This window comes from Propithecus coquereli, unplaced genomic scaffold (assembly GCF_000956105.1).
Source record: "Propithecus coquereli isolate 6110/MARCELLA unplaced genomic scaffold, Pcoq_1.0 Scaffold81, whole genome shotgun sequence".
NCBI classification, from domain to species: Eukaryota; Metazoa; Chordata; class Mammalia; order Primates; family Indriidae; genus Propithecus; species Propithecus coquereli.
Window position 1 is genome coordinate 3,826,625 of NW_012154285.1, and position 20,876 is coordinate 3,847,500.

Sequence of the window (20,876 nt, forward strand, 5' to 3'; positions counted from 1 at the left end):
CATTTCTGTCCCCTCCGGATGGGCCTGAGGCCTCCAGGTGAGGAGCGTGGAGGGCCAGGCCGGCCAGACACGGGCGGAATTCCCCACCGGGGAGCGGGCGGCTCGCTCTGGCTCCGCCCCCAGAGGCCCCGCCCCGCCGGAGAGATCCCGCCCCTCCCTGGAGCCCCGCCCCTCCCTGGAGCCCCCGCCCACTCCTCCCTGAGGCTCCGCCCCGTGCGCCGGCCGGCCTGGGCGCCCGCCGCGCTCGGCTCCGACCTTGCGGCGGCGCAGCGTGGGGAGGCGCCGAGGAGCGGCGGGAGCGGCGGAGCGAGCGCAGCGCCCGGCGCAGGCTGCAATGAGCGGCGCGGAGCCTGCGTCCCCGACGACCCGAGCCCGCAGCGCGCCCCCTCCCACAGCTCACCTGGTGCCAGGTAACAGGTAAGGGCGCGGCGCTCGGGACTCCCGGCCCGGGACCTTCCCAGGCCAGGGCGCCAAACCGGGCGCGGAATGGGGGCGTCGGGCACCCCCGCCTCGGAGGGAGCAGGCGTCTCTATTGGAGGTGGGAGCCTCCTTGGAGCCCTCCCGGCCCCCGCCCGCGTACCCCGGCGGCCGCAGCCGCAGCTCCCAGCCCCCCATCCCTGCAGCATCGTTTCCGCGCCCGCAGCGCCGATGTTGCATTTTTTTAACCCCGTCAGGAGCCGCCGCCTCTTGGAAAACGGGGGCGGGGGGTTGCGGGTGTCCTGGGATGACTGCCATCCCCCGGGGTCGGGCTAGCGCGTCTCCTGAGGGCTCCCAGCCGCCCGTGGTGCGGCCTGCCCGGGAGCCTGCGCGCCCCGGCCCGGGCAAAAGCCGGCGGTGGGGGAGCAGGGCCTGTCGACCTGGGCAAAGCTCTGCCCTCAGTTTCCCCAGCGGACCAATGGGCCGGCGCTGCTCCCGCGCGTCCATCCTGGCAGCTAGGCCTATGGGTTCCCGGGGGCCCCTCCCTTATTTCTGAGCCTGCGTTAAACAAGGCCTGCGCCTCAGGCCCGCGGTTAATCGGGAGAGCTTTAGCAGGGTTGGCAGGATTCCCTGCCTCTGCCCCACCCCCTGGAGGTGGGGTGGCCTCCATTCCCCTTTTCCATATGGGGCGGGGCCAGGTGACAAGGGGATTGTAGGAAGGACGCCTCGCTCCCCAGCTTTCCCTGCCTAGAGCCACGAGTGAGTTGCCTGAAACAGCTTCCCCAGGTCCCAGGGTGAGGGCTCGTCCCTGCGCAGGATGTGGGCTTAGCAAGGATGAGTGTCAGATGGAGCCATGTAGACCCAGCCCGGTCCTGTCCTGCCTCCAGAGGCCCCACAGCACCACTGTCCCCGCAGCGGGCCTGGGTCATGGGTGCTCGCTGAGCGCTGAGTGGGCCTTTCCAGGGCTGAGCCCGCTTTGGGATAAAAAGCTCACCAAGTTGGGGCGAACTGAGCCCACTGGGTCACCCAAGTTCTTCAGGACCTTCTCTTGCTGTCCCTAAGAGCCTGGGCAAGGGACCCCAGAGAGTGAAGCGTTGGGTTTCAGTCCCACCTTGCCCATTTTCTGCATGTCACCTAACTTCCCCAGGCCTCTGTCTCCCCAGCTGTGACCCGAGGATGCCAACCATGAGGTCCTCCCAGGGCAATGGTACTGGGAGGCGCCCGGTAAATGGTAGCTGTTGTGACTGTGATGACGATTGTTATTTATTACCTCCCGGCCCTTCCGGACTTAACTTTTCTGCAGCTGACAGCTGGAGATGCCCAAGCTAACGTCTCCTCTCCTGGGAAGAAAAGCCTTTGACAAGACCCCTGGTGGGGACGGTGGCAGGGTCACTTGCTAATCCTTTGCCGTTCCTAAGCGTTTGGTGTCAAGGCGCGTTGCCCCTATCTTCCTGGGCCATGCTGGGCCCTGGGTGAGGCCTGCTCTGGCCTCTGGCCACCACCTTGTGCTTGTCCCTTGGGCCCTGCATGTCACCCATGTGCCCACAATTTGCCCTCCAGCTCCACCTGGCCGAGCTCAGCCACGTCCTCCGAGCTGGGGGGATGGAGAGGGGCACGTGCCTCCACACAGCCTTCTGGTCACATCCTGCCCTCCTCGCCGCCTTGCTGATGGTCTTGTCCTCTTAACACTCCTACTCAGTAACTTTAAAAATAACGGAGTAACTGTCCCCTCTGAAGACTGTAACCTGACCTGGGCTGGATTCCGCTCTGCCAGGAGCTGTAGTAGAAGGACTGAGCACTTGGGGGCAGGGGACCCAGGTGCTAGCACTGCTCTGCCCCAGCTCGCTGGGCAACCCCTGGACAAGCCTTGCCCCTCCCTCTCTGGGCCTCAGTTTCCCCATCTGCAAAACGTGGTTCAGATAGTCTGTGATGTTGATGTTTAAAATGTTGCTTGTTCTGAGGAAGATAAATGGTTGGGGGTCCCGGGTGGGTGGCTGGCAACTGGGGCTGTCGGGGTGTCGGGAAGGAATTGCCCCAGTGACTGGGAGTCACGGGCGGAGAGAGCCGGCCAACCCCCGGGCCACAGTCCAGGCTTCAAGTCTCCAATGGGTCTGCCTCCTGTCCCACTTTTGAGCCTCAGCCCCTTCTGGGGACTGAGGGACACTCTGTGTGTGCTGAGAGGAGAGCAGCAGCTGAGGCGGCCAGCGGGACCTGGTGTAGCCAGCAGCGCTGGCCGGGAGGCTGGGGTGGCGCTGGGCCAGGAGCTTCCCTCCCCGGGCTCCTGCCTGAGCTCACCCACCCACTCGCTCCGCGGCTTCTGCATTGCAGCAGACAGGAGCCTGCGCGGGCAGCTCCGCCGGGGCTGGGGTAGCAAGGGCCTGGGCAGGGGGGCGTCTGTCCACTCCACCTCCCTCCCCTGCCCCTGAACCCCGTCAGCCCTGGCTCTCTTTGGAGAGGCAGCTGCTGACTAAGCAGTCATTGTCTCTGCAACAGGCTTGAACCTACCTGGGGGTGCAGGGGCAAAAGCAGGGCCGTCACCCCTGCGCCCTCTCTGCATCTCAGACCCCCACCCCTCAGCAGCAGTAGGGGGTTTCCTACCCCTGGAGAGGCTGCTTTGAAGGATTAGAGCCTTCAGTAGCCTGGGTTCACGACCCAGCTCTGCCACTTCCTAGCCGTGTGACCTGGGGCAGGTCACTTAACCTCTCTGTGCCTCGGTTTTCTCAACTGTAAAGTGGGGATCATAATAGAACCTACTTCACAGGATTCTTGTGAGTATTAATGTCCGTAGATGACTTAGAACAGTGCCAGGCATGTGGTGGCATCCGTAAATACCACCGATTATTGTTGTCATCATCCTAAGCTGAGCCCCCTCTGATGGTGACTCTGTTTCCCCCAGATTAACGCTCCGCTCCCTCTTAGCATTTGTGATATCGAAGGCAGCACTCAGTTCACATCCCGGCCCTGCGATTCTCCAGCTGCGTAGCCTTGGGCAGGTTATTCACTTCTCTGGGCCTCAGTTTCCCCATCTGCTAAGCGGACGATGAGCACACGCATCTTGCCACGCTGTCGTGAGGATTAAGTAAGTGAACCCATCTGAAGCACGTGGCACAGGCAGGGCTCGTGGGAAGAGCCGTGTTACATAACTGTCTTCTACTTGCCGGGCACGCGGCGCAGAGGTGGAGAGAGGTGCCAGGGTCCTTTACGTACCCGCCCAGGTCCTGGCTTGGGCCCTTATTGGCTAAGTGTCGGGAGCAGGTGGTTTTGTCTCTCTGGGCCTTGGTTTCCCCAACTGTAAATGGGATTGTGTGAGGTTCTGATCACCGCACAGCCAGAGCAGTTTGGGCACGAGAGAGTGGGGAGAGGCAATCTCGGGATGGCCCCCTTCACAGAAACAGCTTAGTTGCCCCTCCCGTCACTCACGGCCTCTCCCTCCACCTGAGGGCTCCAGAGCTGTGCCCATTTTGCAGGTGGGACAACAAGGGCCCCTGGAGAGGAAGACCTGGACCCGAGTCAGGAGGTAGCACTCAGGGACACACCCTGGCCCAGCCCCAGCCCCACCCTAGGCAAGCCCCATCCCCACACTCAGGCCCCCCAAGGCCCACCCCCAGGTGTCCCCGAGGCTCCGGGGTCTCCTAGGCCCCGGTGAGGCCTGAGGGCCCAGGGGAGGGCGGTCCTTTGGACAAAGCAGACATCAAGATCCAGAAAACCAAAGGGCCCTAGGGCTGGGCATGAGGGACAGCCTGGACTGGAGGAAGAGATTCTGGAAACTTCCAGGCAGGTATGAAGGTCCCTGGGTTGCTGTGAGGCCTGTGAGCCACCCCACCCCCTTCAAATTCTCTCTTGGTCTAAGAGGGTGAGGTTTATTTGGGGTTGCAGAGATGGAAAGCCTGATTTGGGAAGGAGGGATGTGAACAAACATGTATTAATCACTTGCTGTATACAGTTGGTAATGGTCAGCGGCAATTATGTGCCAGGCACTGTGCCCACAATGATGTTCACGCATCGAACCTCACATTGACAGTTGGCAAATGAGGAAACGGGTTTGGAAAAAGTAGTAATAATAATAAAAACAACGACCATTTATTGAACTCTGCTATTCTGAAGGCACCTTTGTCCTCACAATGGCTGCCACATCCTCTAGGTCTCCTCCCCACGCCCCTCATCTCTCTGACCTCATGAGGCCTCCTTGCCTTCCTAAGGTGCACTCTTGCCTCTGGGCTCTGGCTTTGTCTGTTCCACCTGTCCACATGCTTTTCCCTCAGCCGCATGGCGGACTCCCTCACCTCTTTCAAGTCTTGCTCAAGTGTTACTTTCCCAGGGTCTTCCCTGGCCCCCATATTTAAAGCTGCCCCCAGCCTATCCACCCCCTCTTTTTCCCCAGAGCTCCTATGTCGTCACATACCGTGTCATTTCCTTGTTATCTGTCTCCCACAGGAGTATGTCATCTCCACAAGAGCAGGGACTTTTGTTATTTTTGTTCATTGGTAAATCCCAACACAAAGAACAGAGTCTGGCCCAGGGCAGGCGCTCAAGGAATATTCCTGGCATGAGTGGAATCTTCATAACACCCCAGGAAGTCAGGAGTACTCATGTTGCCATTTTACAGATGAGGAAACTGAGGCTCAGAGATGTCAAGTGACTCGCTTGAGGTCACAGAGCTAGCAAGTAGCAAACCTGAACCCGTCACCCTGTTGTGTGCTGTCGCCCCTACAGGTCTGGCCTCACCCCGAGGACGACGATGACTTAGCCCCCGTGAGCTGCCACCTGCCCCTTGGCACCCGCCCACGGCCAGCCAGCAGGATGCGGCTGTGGAAGGCAGTGACGGTGACCCTGGCCTTCATGAGCGTGGACGTCGGCGTGACCACGGCCATCTATGTCTTCAGCCACCTGGACCGCAGCTTGCTGGAGGACATCCGCCACTTCAACGTCTTTGACTCGGTGCTGGACCTCTGGGCAGCCTGCCTCTACCGCAGCTGCCTGCTGCTGGGGGCCGCCATCGGCGTGGCCAAGAACAGCGCCCTGGGGCCGCGGCGGCTGCGGGCCTCGTGGGTCGTCATCACCCTCGTGTGCCTGGTCGTGGGCATCTACGCCGTGGTGAAGCTGCTGCTCTTCTCCGAGGTGCGCAGGCCCGTCCGGGACCCGTGGTTCTGGGCCCTCTTCGTGTGGACGTATGTGTCGCTGGCCGCCTCCTTCCTGCTCTGGTGGCTGCTGGCCGCCGTGCGGCCGGGCGCAGACGCCCTCGAGCCGGGGACCCGGGCTGAGGCCGAGGGCTTCCGCGGCGGGGCCCAGTCCCCGCCCGAGCAGGCGTCGGGGGCCACGTTGAAGAAGCTGCTCTCCTACACCAAGCCCGACGTGGCCTTCCTCGTGGCCGCCTCCTTCTTCCTCATCGTGGCAGCTCTGGGTAAGTGAGGACCCGGGGCCTGGTGGGCACCCAGGAAATGTCCTCTTAAACTTTCACACTGTACTTACACAGTTGACACGTCAAATAGATACGAAAGGAAAACACTGCAAGTTTCACTCCTAATGCTACCCCTGGCTACCCTGATCCTCCAGCCTAGGCCTGACTGTAGGAAAAGGTTCCGGAAACTTCCAAGTGGGCAGGAAACCACTTTTATTCATTTCCTGTATATGCTCCTGGCATTTCCTTTAGCTGCTCCAAGCAAATAAGAACTTGGGTTCCTCCCCCCACCTCTTACCCTCGCTGTTTCCCCCTAAGATACATTCTGGGATTTTCCGATCGGTACCTGGTTCTTGGCCACGGCCACGTCGCGAGCGGACATGAGCCGGCCCGTAGATCATCTAGTCGTTCTCCCGCGGCTGGACTCTCGGGCCGTCTAGTCTTTTTCTCTTACAACGAATGACTTTGTTCATCCACAGTTCACACGAATGTGGACGGATCTGTAGGATAAATTCCTGGAATTGGGATCGCTGGGTCAGAGGGGTTTTTTATAATAAAACAGAATAGAAAACATCAGAGTGCGTTGCCTGTGGTAAGACGCAGTGCTGTTTCGTGAAAGTTCCACTTTAGTTACGTGTGCCTCTGTACACGTGTGTCTCAGCTCGTGATGTGAAACGCCTCTGTCACCAGGGGTCTGGTCCAAGCAGTTTGAAAACACCACTCCGGCAACACGGGTGGGAAGGTGGCATTGCAGGGTCGAAACTCCACGGGTTCAAATCCCAGCCCTGCTCCTTACCCTGGGCGAGCTTTCGAGACTTTCTGAGCCTCACTGCCCTCCTCTGTGCAACGGGATCGTTAGAGTTCTACGAAATGACGTCGTAAAGGTTGAGTAAAATGGGCAGGAGAAGGACTGAGCACGGAGCTCGGCACCCGGGAATGTCAGCCACTACGAGTTTCTAAAATGGTAACTCACAAGGACAGAGCCTCGGGTGGTAACAATGCCAGAATGTTCTCGAAGAGGACAGGCAAACCCCAGAGCTGGCCCTGAGCCTGCAGCCCTTTTTCCCCTTGCTGACCACCCTGCGCCCCCTCGGTCCCACCCCCTCGACAGCTGTGTGGTTTTAGGCACGTTATTTAACCTCCCTAAGCCTCAGCCTCCCCCCGTGTGGCACGGGCGGAGGAGAGCCGGGTGCGGAGGGAACGTGCGCCCTGCCTGCGCGGGCAGAGGTCGCCCGTGACCTTGTTTCCCCCGCCTGCTGGGGCCCGTTGTCAGCCGGCAGGCGCTCAGCAGGTCCTCGAACGCAGCCGGCAGGATGGCACCGAGGCGAAGGGGTCAGACTGGAGGCTCAGGCCCCCAACTTTATTGATAACTTTTGGCGAGTTATTTAACCCGGCCAGACCTCACTTTCCCGTCCTGAAATGAAGGCGCGGTTCAGTGATTGTGAGAATTAAGTGAGACGAGCCTGGTGCCTAGCAAAAGTGAGTACTGAATAAATGTTAGGTTCTGTGACGATTAATCATTATTTGCCAATTAAGGATTCAGTAGTGCCCGGCTTTTTCTGTGTCTTCACAATCTTAAATAAACCCACCCACTGGGAAAAAAGGTTAGTTTAGTGTTGAGTATCTTTTATTACATTTGGATTGTTTAATATGGATTTCATGGCAAACCAACTACATAAACTTGGGTAAACGACTTAGAAACTTCTCTGACCTTCAGTTTTGTCTTCTATGGAAAGACTGTGTTTCCACAAATGGGAAGAATAATAATACCAGACCTAAGGGATTATTGGGGGGTCTTTGGCACTTGAGGCGGGTAGGGGGACAGATATCTAGGGTAAGAGCACTCCGAGGCAGAGGGACCAGCCCTTGCAAAGGTCCTGAGGCAGAAAGGTCCCAGGTTGTTAGAGAAATAGCAGAGGCCAGTGTCCTGGAGCTGGGTGAGTGAGACAAGGAGAGGAGACACCAAAGCAAGTCACTCCCGGGGGCTCCGTCCTGCAGGTCCCCATGGGCTGCTGTAAGGACCTAGGCTTTTACCCTGGAAGAGATGGGAGCCCTCGCACTGTTTTGAGCAGAGGGGCAACAAGATCTGAGTGGGGTTCGCCAGGATCCCACTGCCTGCTGCGTGGAAGACAGCCTGGTGGGGACCGGGGGTTGGGGGGGGCTACCGAGGTAGCCTGGAGGAGATGAGTGACTTGTGCCAGGTTGGGAGCAGGAGAGGCAGTGAGAATGGTCGGATTCTGGAAATCATCTGAAAGCAGAGCCACGGCATTCGCTGGCGGAGTGGACGGTTCCGTTCGACTCTTGCGTGGCTTGGACGGGACAGTTTGCACACACGCCTCGCACGGCACCTGGTCCCCAGTAAGGTTATCGTTAGCATTAGCATTTGCTGCGATCAAAATGCTGTCAGAGCTGGTGGATGCCATTTTCTTCCCTGTGGGTAAACTGAGGCAGAACTTCAGCCTAGGTGGCATGTGGCCGAGGACCATGGAGGTCCTCTGAGCTCCAGCTTGTGGTTCCAGAGCCGAGCCCAGCAGAGGGCACCAGAGCAGTGCGGAAGGTCTCACAGTCCAGGCAGTGGAGCCGGGTCAGGAAGCGCTGTCCAAGCTTCACTCACTGACCTTTATTGAGCACCTGCTGTATGCCCAGCTCCAAGCCCGGCTCTGCCCGTGGAAAGAGCAGCAGTGCAAAGGGCCCTGGGATGAGCACGGGCCTGGCCTGGAGCACGCTCCACTGCGTGTCACCGCCTCCGTAAGACGGAAGTGGGCACTCTGGATTGTCGGAGGGAGGTGTCTTAGTTCCTTTGTGCTGCTCTGACAAAATGCCACAGGCTGGGCCGTGTGTAAGTGTTAATAACAGAAATTTATTTCTCACAGTTCCGGAGGCTGGGAAGTCCACAACCCAGGCGCCAGCAGGTGGGCGTCTAGTGAGGGCTGCTCTCGCTGCTTGCGAGATAAGACGGTGGCGACTCGTTGCCACGTCCTCTAGAGGCGAGGACACTGCGTCCTCACAGACAGAAGGCGGACGGCAGGAGAGAGCAAACCCACTCTCTCAAGCCCTTTTACAAGGGTCCTACTCCCACCTGGGAGAGCTCCACCCTCATGACGGAATCACCTCCCAAAGGCCCCACCTCTTAATGTTATCACGTTGGTGATTAAGTGTCAACATATGTGGGGGCGCGGTGGCTCACGCCTGTAATCCTAGCACTCTGGGAGGCCAAGGCACGAGGATCACTTGAGGTCAGGCGTTCGAGACCAGCCTGAGCAAGAGTGAGACCCCGTTTCTACAAAAAATAGAAAAATTATCTGGGCGTAGTGGTGTGCACCCGTAGTCCCAGCTACTCGGGAGGCTGAGGCAGGAGGATCACTTGAGCCCAGGAGGTGGAGGTTGCAGTGAGCTATGATGACGCCTCTGCATTCTACATTCTAGCCTGGGTGACAGAGTGAGACCCTGTCTCCAAAAAGAAAAAAAAAAGTTTCAACATATGAATTTGGGGGATGCGTTCAGACCATAGCAGGAGAGGACAAAGAAAGAGCCCCAAATTTGAAGCCAATTTGTGTTTGTGTCCCTTCTCCTTACTTGCTGTGTGACATTGAGCAAATTGCTCAGCCTCTCTGAGTCTCCTGCTCCACCCCAGGATTGTTGTGAAGATAAAGTAAGACAAGCGGGTGGGAAATTGCGTGGCAAGCTGTGAAGTGCCCGGCCAAGAGGTGGGCCGTTCCCAGCATTGCTCAGAACCAGAATAGCAACATCTTCTGAGGTGCTAGAATTTGGACTCTGAACCCTCTGCCAGTGAGAATGAAATCACCTCTGGCGTTGATCAGCCATGACTGCTTGGTGGCGGGGTGAGCTGTCTCATCTCAACTTTCCTCATCTGTAAAATGGGTGTGTCCAGGGCCTCCTTCAAAGGCGGTGAAGCAGCACGTGGGTGCACTCGAGGCCTGGTGGCCGTGTGGATAATCACAACCGGGCTGTGTAGATTTAAGACCCAGTGTTTCCTGTGCTCCTGCTCTCTGAAGAGGGGGGCCCCGTGGAGGGGGAGCAGGAGTTTGCTGGGAGAGAAAAGCCCAGCGGAGAGTGAACAGAGCGGCCGGGGTGTGGGCTTCCGGAGCCCCGGGAGGAAGGGCGCGGGCTCCCCGGGCTGCAGAGCCCTAAGCCCGCCCTGCCTCCCCCAGGAGAGACCTTCCTGCCCTACTACACGGGCCGCGCCATCGACGGCATCGTCATCCAGAAGAGCATGGAGCAGTTCAGCACGGCCGTCACCATCGTGTGCCTGCTGGCCATCGGCAGGTAGCGGCTCGACCCCACGCCCTGCGCCGCATGCCCCGGGCCCGGGCAGGCAGGGCCAGGTGGGCCCCGAAATGCCCCTGGTGTGTCTGTCCCTCAGCTGGTCACCGTGGTCCCCAGCTCCCAGACGTTGGGCCACACCCCAGAGCCGCGCTCTCTTGTCCCTGACAGTCCTCGCGGGTGCCCTTCTCACCCCCCCGGCTGTTTTCCGAGCAGGAATCTGTGCTCGGAACAAGGACCAGCTCTGTCCGTGCTGTTCTTCTGGTGGGGACAGGGGTCTGGCTGGCAAATTGGGGTCCCTCGCCCCACCCACTCGCCCCTCTGCCCTCCCTCTGGGGGTGCTAGTTGGGGAGGGCCGGCCCAGACGGGGGCCGAGGTTGGACTCCCACCCCTCCGGCCGCGGGAGGGGGCGGCCGGGTGTGGCTGTCGTTGTCGGAAGGACGTCGTGCTATAACATCTCTTATCTGCAATTAGCTCATTTGCCGCAGGTATTCGGGGCGGCATTTTTACCCTCATATTTGCCAGACTGAACATTCGCCTCCGAAACTGTCTCTTCCGCTCGCTGGTGTCGCAGGAGACGAGCTTCTTTGATGAGAACCGCACAGGTTGGTCCCGGGGCCTGGCCGGGTGGGCTTGCCTCACGCTGGGAGTAAACGGGAAGTTGGTGGTCGCAGGCGTCCTGGCCGTTCCTGTTCGGTTCAGGGTGGAAGCCCCTGGGGTTGGCTGGGCCCCTGGGCAGCCTGGCCCCGGGGAGCTGCTTTGCTGGCTGAGGTTTTAGGTGGGCCGTGGCCTCTGGAGGGTCCTATATGGACCAATGAAGGGTCCTGCAGGGGCCAAGGCCTTGCTTCTGCTGCCCTGTGGACGCCACAGGGACTGTCTATGCCTGCGGCTGGCAGAGGCCCCGCCACTTCGGGGTGGGCAGATCAGGTCAAAGGCCAGAACAGGAAAGGCAGGAATAGTGTCCGGCCATGATCTCAGCCTCTGAGACAGACCAGCCTGGGTCCAGGCCCCAGCTCCACACCCACTCGCTCAACCTCCCAAGCCTCTGGTTTCTCATCTGTAAAATGGGAGCAATGAGAGAAGCCACCCACGGGGCTGTTCTGAAGCTCCTAGCCCAGGGTCCAACTTAGGTAAGAGGTGTCTGTTTTTCCTCCTGCCTGGGCCTAGATTGTTAATTCTCTAGAAGGGAAGAGGCGAGCTCCCCCCCTCTGCCAGTGACAGAGAGCGGACATGGGCTCGAAGCCCGGCTCAGTCCCCGACAAGCCACGTGGCGCTGAGCGAGCTCCTGCTTCCCTCCGACCTTCAGCCGCCCCCGGACGGCGCGACTAGGATTGGGCTCAGGGCGGCCCTCAAGCGCGTCAGCCCTTTTCTCCCCACCCCCACCCAGAAGGTTGGGGAGGCCCAGCTGCCTGGTGTCAGTGTCCCGCCGCCACCCCGGCGGCCCTGGTTGTGGCAGCGGGAGCTGAGCCGCCTTCGTTCCAGGGGACCTCATCTCGCGCCTCACCTCGGACACCACCATGGTCAGCGACCTGGTCTCCCAGAACATCAACATCTTCCTGCGGAACACGGTCAAGGTCACAGGCGTGGTGATCTTCATGTTCAGCCTCTCATGGCAGCTGTCCTTGGTCACCTTCATGGGCTTCCCTATCATCATGATGGCGTCCAACATCTATGGCAAGTACTACAAGGTAGGCCCCCTGGTCCCTGCAGGGTCCGTGAGCCCTGGCAGCTCCAAACCTCCCCTCAGAAGGGGCTTAGGGAGCCACTAGGGGCCGCTAGGACTTGTCTCGAGGCTGTGTTTGCATTCATTCATTCATTCCCGTATCCAATCAGTATTTACTGAACACCTACTATGTCCCAGGCACTGGGGTCCATTGGTGAACAGACAAGGCCCCTCTCCTTGTGGAGCCTGTATTCTAGTAGGAGGGACAGACAATAGATGACGACAGCAGCAATAATGGAAACACACACTGCGCTGAAAGGTGGCCATGCTAAGGAGAAACGCAAGTGAGGAGAGAGATTGGGAGCGTCAACGGTTGACATCTCTGTAAGGATCTGAAGGGTGTGGACGTCTTGGGGCAGCGTGGTCTGAGGGCATAGCCAGTGCAAAGGCCCTGCGGTGGGAACATGCCCGGTGTGTTTAGGGAAGTGCAAGGCAGCCGGTGCAGCTGGAGAGATGAGTGAGGGTGGACAGGAGGGAGGGCCTGCGGGTGGCCAGGTGGTGTAGCCTCGCCCAGCAGTTCACTCTCTTCCTGTAGTCTGTGTGTGCCGGTGGCTCAGGCCCCAGTCCCTCCAGCCGCCCCATGGCACCGCCTCTGCCAGAGAGGTCTGCCTGGGAGCTAGGCCTGGCCCCACCCTCCTCCTGCTTCCCAGATTGGTGGGTGCCCCGAGCCCTATGGGACCAGGGCTGGGTTCCGACAGGCAGGCCTGTGACCCTGAGACAGGTGTGGGCGGTGCCTTCCCCGGTGGCCCAGGCCCATGGTGAGGTAGCCCTGACCAGGGGCTTTGGCACGTGATGGCTCTGGGCGGGGCTGGTTAGATCACTCTCGCCACCGTGTTGCACTGGCCCCGGAGGGTGTCAGCGCTTTCCTCCCCACCTCCACCCCCGCCCAGAAGGTGAGGGAGGCCGGTGACCTGAGACCGGGTAACAAAGGATGACATCACCTGCCCAGCCCCCCGATGAACCTGCTCCCCGCAGCCTCTCCAGCCGCCCCAGAGGGACCCTCTCCCCACAGTTCTGGCCCACGAGCCTCACCGTTTTCCCTGCTGAGTAGGAAAAGTCAATGCATCGGTTAGAGTCGGAGCTGTTCCCCTTGCTCTGTCCTCCACCCGCTTCCTGCCTTCCCACAGCCCCTGGGACGGGTGCAGGAGACCCCGGAGCTCCCCCCACTGCCCACACCTCTGTGCCCACCTAGGCCCCACCTCGAAGTTCAGCCGGGCAGGGCCTCGGGGAAACTCTGTTAGGGTTTCCGCCTCGTCCACGAACGTGTTCCCTGGAGCCAGCGAGTCGTCTCCACCGGCCGCGCAGGCTGCCCACGGCCAGGCATGACTCAGGGTCAGAGCACCCTGTGTGCTTCCTGTGGCTGGGCGTGACATGCAGGTCATGGGACCTGCCAGTGCACGATCCTGGCCTGGCCTCTCGGGCTGCCTTCCTGGCTGGTGTGAGAATCGCTACTTGGTAACTACTGCAGAGTCTGAATGACTCAGCCCAGGGGCCCCTTCCAGGGCTCCGGTGGCCACACGCTTGGAACCGCTTCTCAGCCATCTACCTCTGGCTAGATGTGGGCAGATTTCACCACCCACGGCCTTCACCACCATCTAGAACTTGGCTGGGAATTCCAGAATCTGTGTGCCAACCCACAGGCTCTCACATAGTTTATACTGATGATGCAAATGGTGCCCCCTTAATAATTGGCGTTTCTTATATGATGTGTACAACCTGAACAACCAGCCAGGGCATCCCTGCTCTCGGGCCAGCACAAGATGAGGTGTTGAGGCTTTTCTGAAAGGATTACCAGAAACCGCAGGGTCACGAATAGCCTCCTTTGAGTACTAGAGATAACTTAATGATCCTCCTTCCCTTGGGATCTGGAACTATCTTTCCAAGAGTACCACTGGGGTCTGTTCTCTGAGTCTGTCAAATCAAGCTAGCAGGAGACTGGGGAGAGAGGGGGGCTGGAGCTTTTGTCCCAGGACCTTCCTGTTCAGAGCCGGCACCAGTGAAATGTGGAACAGCCCAGAGAGGCCCGGGGCTCGGGCAGGTAGATGGCAAGGGTCTGTTTTAGGTCTCTTCCTTCTTGGCCCCTCCTGCCCATAGAGACTGTCCAAAGAGGTCCAGAATGCCCTGGCCAGAGCCAGCAACACAGCGGAGGAGACCATCAGCGCCATGAAGACCGTGCGCAGCTTTGCCAATGAGGAGGCGGAGGCCGAGGTGTACCTGCAGAAGCTGCAGCAGGTGTACAAGCTGAACAGGAAGGAGGCGGCCGCCTACATGTACTACGTCTGGGGCAGCGGGGTACGTGCCCCTGGCCCCCGCCTGGAGGGACAGGATGCTAAGATGGGGACCCCCATCTGCATGTTGGTGTCAAGTTGCCAGAGAATCTTTCCGGAAAAGGATGCAGTCTCCTGGTGACTGTCCTCCCGGGTGCCTCCTCTCGCCCGGGCGTGGGATGGAGGGCTAGGAGCTTCCCTTCCCTAGCCGGGAAACATCCCTGCCTTGCGGGGAGTTGGCAGGCCCCTCCCCGGGGCCAGTGGGGCCACCCTGGGCCACCTTATGGCAGGTCTCACATGACAACCACACACACCCATTGGCATGCCCTGCTCCCTCGCCCAGGGTGAGTCACAGCCCCTCCCTGGAGAAGGCGGAGCCCTTGGGTCTTACTACTGCCCCGCCGGCCACATCTGGGAGGTGGGCAGGTCATAGCTGGCATAGGAATGAGGAGAGTTCGGAGGTCGGGGGAGCTGGTGGTCTGCAGGGGAACCAGGGGACAGGGACTGTCTGGGTCCTCCTGGAGCGGGCCACCCCCAAAAGTGCTGGCCAAGGAGAGAAGGGGGCCGAGTCCAGCTTGGTAGCCAAGCTGCTAGCGATCTGTCCACCAGCAGGGGGCGCCTTTCATGGCTTCCGCAGAGGCACTTGTGGTCTAGCCTTGAACTGGTTCTGGGCTGGGGTGGGGAGGGGCAGATGGGGACCCTGGTGGGCTGTGGGCAGTCACAGGTACTCAGATTCTGCTCCTCTCCCAGATGCCCCCCAGGTGCAGGAGGGAGGTAAGGGTGCTCCAGACACAGCCCCTCTGTCGTGGAACTTAGCTGGGGGAGGAAACAGAGACCTCGTCGTCCTGCCCTGCCCCACTCGCTGTGTGACCTCAGCCAGCGCACTCGCCCTCTCTGAGTCATGCTCTTCCTGGTGAGGAGTAATAGCTCCCGCTTGGCCTGGCTGAGGAGCCCGGGGTGGCATGTGTGTGCCAGCGCCTCACAAAGACAGCCTTGTTCCCCAGCCAAGCCCACAGCCTGCTCCAGCCGGGGCCTTTGTGGGGAAACGCTCCAGCGTGGGGACAAGGAGGGGCATGAGTGACAGGCAGCGGGGAGGACGTCCTCGAGATGGCTGGCTGTGCGTAGCTCACAGGGGCCGCCCTCACCTCCCCCTGCAGCCTGGGGGTGGGTGGGGGGACCCGAGGGACCTGAGCCAAGGCTCCCCTGACCCAAGTCCCTTTTCCCTCTGCCCCCAGCTCACGCTGCTGGTGGTCCAGGTCAGCATCCTCTACTACGGGGGCCACCTTGTCATCTCGGGGCAGATGACCAGTGGCAACCTCATCGCCTTCATCATCTACGAGTTTGTCCTGGGGGACTGTATGGAGGTGAGGGGCAGCTCTCTCGGGGGCTGCTGGGGAGAAGAGGGCGTGGGGAAGAGGGGTCCTGGCGGGGTTGGGGGTGTCCCGGGGAGGTGCCAGGAACGTACTGTTTCTTTCTAAGGTAGGTAGGGAAGAGCTCGTAATCATACCGAGAATCACACTAGCAACAGGTGACAGCGACTCCATTGATCGAGCGAAGTGGCAGCCACTGATTTCAGGAAGTGGCATTAGGGCTCCGAGAGAGGTTGGGTGCTCTGGACATCCCCACTTCTCAGAAAAGGAAGCTGAGGCTCAGAGAGTTAAGTGGCTCGTCCGCCGAGCTCGGTGGGGGAACGGGCTTCCGAGCTAGCCCATCTTTCCCGCGGCCCACTCAAAGGGCGGCGCCACAGGAAGAGCAAGGGTCCTTTTAGATTGTGCCTTAATTTGGGCTCCTGCACAAGCAGGTACCGAGACAGGACTGGAGCGCCACCGATTTACCTGGGAGGCGAGCCCAGGATGGGGGGAGGGAAGGAGGTCAGCCCTGCATGGGTTACGGAGCCGGTTACCTGTGTGGACGACTGGGCTCGATCCTTCCGGGGAACAGAGTAGAACAGCCTTGGAGTCATCCACCTGTGGGCCAGGGAGCTGGGTGTCTATACTCCGCCTGCACCAGTCATCGTTCAAGGTCGGCCTGGAGCGGGGGTGTTAGTTCTCTGGTCCGCCCCCCCAAAAAGCTCTCAGGCAGTTCAAGGTCAAGCCTTGGCATGGACACGCTCAAGGATGTGGGTGCGGTGTTAGCGGCACGTGCTGCTGGGAGTCACACCTGCCGAACTGACTCAGCAGGAATCCCGCCTCCAGGAACCCACGCTTCAGAAATACACCTGTGGGCACAGATGGGTGTCCAAGGATGTTCTGTGCAGCGTTGTTTATAATACTGAAAAAGGAAACCACCTTAAATGCCCACCGATCGGGCATTAGATAAATGCGTATGGTACGTTGCATTCCAGAAATAGCCTATCTGTATTGTAAAATCCAAGAACGAGGTGGATCGGTGTGAACTGGCCGGGAAAACCCTCTAAGACATGCTGTTAAATGCAAAAAGCAAATCCCTGATCAGTAGGGATAGTCTGATCCCATTTGTGTATTTTTTAAATCTCAAAATTATTTTTATTTATTTTTTAGAGACAGGGTCTCACTCTGTGTTGCCCAGGCTGGAGTGCAGTGGTGCGATCACAGCTCACTGTAGGCTCGAACTCCTGGGCTCAGGTGATCCTCCCACCTCAGCCTTCTGAGTAGCTGGGACTACAGGTGTGTGCCACCACACCCAGCTATTTTTAAAATTTTTCGTAGAGACGGGTCTCGCTATGTTGCCCAGGCTGGTCTTGAACTCCTGCCTCAAGCAATCCTCCTACCTTGGTCTCCCAAAGCTCTGGAATTACGGGTGTGAGTCACGGTACCGGGCCTCAAAATCACTTAATTCAGAGTTTCACCAGGCCCCTGTCCATGGAAAAATTATCTTCCATGAACCTGGTTCCTGGTGCCAAAAAGGATGGGGACCGCTGATGTAATGTACTGGAGGGTGGCACCCCACGGCCTCCTGCTTCTCTCCCAAAACAGCTGCTATGTCCTTGCTGTCTCTGCACCCCTTGATCCTCTAGTACCATGGGTGGGTCCCAGGAGTGGTGTCAGTGGGACAGGAACGTGTGTCTCCTCCCCCCAGTCCGTGGGCTCCGTCTACAGCGGCCTTATGCAGGGCGTGGGGGCCGCCGAGAAGGTGTTCGAGTTCATCGACCGGAAGCCGACCATGGTGCACGACGGCACCCTGGCCCCCGACCACCTGGAGGGCCGGGTGGACTTTGAGAACGTGACCTTCACCTACCGCACTCGGCCCCACACCCAAGTCCTGCAGGTGAGAGGCGGCCGAGGCCTGCCGGAATCGTCCCTGCCCTCGTCCGCTGTCCCGTGCGCAGCCAGGAATACGTCAGGCAGGTCCCTGCCCTTGAGGAGCTCTGGGTTCCGGTTGGGGAAGACAGATCCTCAGCAGGCTGGTTCCAGATAGTAAGAGCTAGGAACAGAATGAATGAGGGCGGTGTGACGGCGAGAGCTGTCAAGGAAGCCTTCTTGGAGGAGGTGACATTTGAGCTGAGACCTAATCAGGTGGCTCTCGGCAGAAAGAACGTTCCAGGCAGAGGAAACAGCAAATATCAAGGTGCCGCCAAATCCTGGTATCCTAGAGAGAAGGTTCAGGGGCTGGCAGCGCCCAGCCAAGGCAGAGGAGCGTGGGGCGGGCTTGGAGGGGCAGCCACCTGTGTCAGAGGCCAGAGCACCCAGTCCGGGACCTGAGCCAGTGACCCCACACTGTGCCTCTGCGTTCCTTGCAGAATGTCTCCTTCAGCCTGTCCCCAGGCAAGGTGACGGCCCTCGTGGGGCCCTCAGGCAGTGGGAAGAGCTCCTGCGTCAACATCCTGGAGAACTTCTACCCCCTGGAGGGGGGCCGCGTGTTGCTGGATGGCAAGCCCATCAGCGCCTACGACCACAAGTACTTGCACCGAGTGGTACGTGGAGGGGCCCCGCCGCCCCCCGCGCCGCGCCCCGCCTTTGTCTAAGCTTCCCTGTCATGAGCTGTAGCCCAGACGCAGAGAGCAACACTCAAGATAAGTGTATAGTTCAGAATTATCACCAGTGTAACACCACCCTGGTCAAGACGCGGAACATTCTGGCACTCCGGCAGCCCCTCCGCCACGTGCCCTTTCCCTTCGCCCCAGACGTAGCATCTCGCCTGACTTTTGGGTCATCCTGTTCTTGCTTTTCATTAGCTTTTCCACCTCTGTGCACAGCCCCAGCCAAGCCCCGTTTCACCCGCTCTGAACTGCGTCGAGACAGTTATCCGTGGGCGTCTGTTTGTGTCTTGCTCCTCCCGCTCAGCCTTGTCCTGAGTCATCGCGGGCGAGGCTGTGGTGTAGTTCATTCGTTGTCATCGCCGGATGATAACCCACTGCGTAGACTAATCACAGCTGTTACCGTTCGCGCTCTGCTCTGGATGCGCATTCGGGCTGCTTCCCATTCTTGCTGTTATCAACAATACTGACACGGGGTGTGGACGGTTCTGTCCATGTGGACGGTTCTGTCCATGTTTCCTGGTACGTTCTGTCCTCTCGAGGTGGAATCCTTAGAGTAGAAAAGCTTGGCGATAGTGCATGCACGTCCCCGACTTCAGTAGCTTCTGCTATAACTGTTATCCAAGGTGGCTGTACCAATTTACATTGTACAGTTTACATTTCACCGGCAGCGGAGGAGAGTTCCAGTTGTTCTACATATAGGTCATCTCTAGTACTAAAAGGAGGCTATTCATGACGAGACAATTTTTGGTAATCCTTTCAGAAAAGGAGCCTTGACACCTAATCCTGTGCTGGCCTAAGAGCAGGGATGCCCTGGCTGGTTGTTCAGGTTGTACATGACACAAGAAACGCTAACTATTAAGGGGGTGCTATTTACATTATCAACATAAATTACATACGAGCCTGAGAGTTGGCATAGGGATTCTAGAACTCCTGGCCAAATTCTAGATGATGGCGGAGGCCATGGGTTGTAAAATCTGCCCACATTGTGTGCATATAACCAGAGGCAGATGGCTGACAAGCAGTCCCAAGCGCGCAGCCCATCAGAGTTCTGGAAGAGGCCCCTGGCAGAGCTGTTCAGATTTTGCAGTGGTCACCATGCTCTGATTCTCAAACACTTAATATTGTCAGTCCTGAATTTTTTTCCAATTGGCGAGTGCTTATTGTGGTCTTTTGCATTTTCCTGATGACTAAAGATATTAAGCAACTTTTGATATATTTATTGGCCATTTGGTTTGTTTGTTTGTTTTTTAGAGATAGGGGTCTCACCTTACTCAGGCTGGTCTCGAACTCCTGAGCTCAAGCGATCCTCCCACCTTGGTCTCCCAGAGTGCCGGATTACAGGCGTGAGCCACCGCACCTGGCCTGGTTTTCCTCCTTTGTGAATACCCTCTCTTTAATTTAAGTTTAAAAATTTAATTTCCATAAACACAAAACAGTAAAATGCTACAATCTAACCATATCCGTAGAGTTTCAGTGAATTTTAAAACTAAGACATGGTGTGTTCCCTTCCACCTCAGCTTTTGGATTCTACCCCATGGAGGGAGCCAGTGTCAACATTTTAGTAAATGTCCTCTCTATCCTGCTTCCTATCTTTATATAAACATATCAATATGTGATATCAATATATGAAGGCACATGTATATAATTTTTTTTAACAAAAATAGAATCATACTATGTGTATCTATTGCAGTTTGATCTTATGGGTACACTGTAATTATTTAACCAATCCCCAACTTATGGACAGCTAGATTCCATTTTAATTAATTAAATTAACTAACTAATTAATTACTTTTTGCTATTTACAGTGTCAATGTGATATTTTTCATATTTTTTTTTGTAGGCCCGATTCTTGACCCTGGAATCATGGGACAACAGCCCCTTTAAATTGTTCTCTTAGAAGGGAGAGGTCAGCTAGGTGCGGTCGCTCACGCCTGACATCCCAGCACCTTGAGAGGCTGAGGCTGGAGGATCACTTGAGCCCAGGAGTTGGAGGCTGCAGTGAGCTATGACTATGCCACTCATGCCAACCTGGGCGACAGAGCGAGATCCTGTCTCTAAAAAAACAAAAAGCAGGTGTTGGGTGATGGCCAGGGAGGTCTGTGTGGCCCGGGGGCCGGCTGAGGCCTCTTCCTGACACAGGCAGACCATTCACAGAGCTGGGGTCTGCGTTCTCTCATTCCCTCCCCAGCCCCCCGCCGAGAGGGACAGGCCACAAGCTTTCTCTCGGAGGGCAGGGAACTTGGCTTAGCCCAGAGCAGCAAGCTTAGCAGGCCCCTGTTTGTTGGTGTGGGGAGGCCAAGGGTTTGTGGGCGCAGGTGGACTCCACTCTGGGGAAAGAAGAGAGGCAGCTGGTGCGGCGGTGGCCCTGCTCAGGTTTCAGACCTGAGACTGGGGCGACAGCATGGTGGCCAGGCGGGGGGCTGGTGAGGGGGCTGGTGCCAGCTGGAGACACGCATTCCTGGCCCCGCCTCCCCCCCCCAGATCTCCCTGGTCAGCCAGGAGCCCGTGCTGTTCGCGCGCTCCATCACAGACAACATCTCCTACGGCCTGCCCGCCGTGCCCTTCGAGATGGTGGTGGAGGCGGCGCAGAAGGCCAACGCGCACGGCTTCATCATGGAGCTGCAGGACGGCTACAGCACAGGTACGGAGCCCGGCCGCCCCGGCCACCCTCCCCGTGCGACCCTCTGCCACCTGCGCTTTAGGATTTCGCTTTCCTTTCATTGAGACGAAACTCACGTGACGTAAACAAAACCATTTTAAAGTGAGCAATCCAGTGGCCTTTAGCACATTCACGATGCCGTGCAGCCACCGCCTCGATCTACTTCTGCG

At 58.4% G+C, this 20,876-nt stretch overlaps 1 protein-coding gene across 4 annotated transcripts in view; it reads left to right on the forward strand.

The window, feature by feature from the left end:
* The first annotated feature begins 195 nt into the window (after positions 1-195).
* ABCB9 (ATP-binding cassette, sub-family B (MDR/TAP), member 9) overlaps positions 196-20,876 on the forward strand; it is a 25,632-nt gene continuing 4,951 nt past the window's right edge. The window contains exons 1-10 of one of the 4 annotated variants that reach the window (XM_012663566.1): positions 196-417; positions 5,131-5,818; positions 9,988-10,102; positions 10,574-10,704; positions 11,582-11,787; positions 13,917-14,114; positions 15,325-15,453; positions 17,147-17,335; positions 17,808-17,981; positions 20,529-20,688. In XM_012663566.1, coding sequence (XP_012519020.1) covers positions 5,218-5,818; positions 9,988-10,102; positions 10,574-10,704; positions 11,582-11,787; positions 13,917-14,114; positions 15,325-15,453; positions 17,147-17,335; positions 17,808-17,981; positions 20,529-20,688 — 1,903 coding nt within the window. In that variant the 5' untranslated portion in view covers positions 196-417; positions 5,131-5,217. Of the gene's footprint in view, positions 418-5,130; positions 5,819-9,987; positions 10,103-10,573; positions 10,705-11,581; positions 11,788-13,916; positions 14,115-15,324; positions 15,454-17,146; positions 17,336-17,807; positions 17,982-20,528; positions 20,689-20,876 lie in introns of those variants that run through there. The other 3 variants (XM_012663568.1, XM_012663567.1, XM_012663565.1) reach the window with 3 other exon arrangements.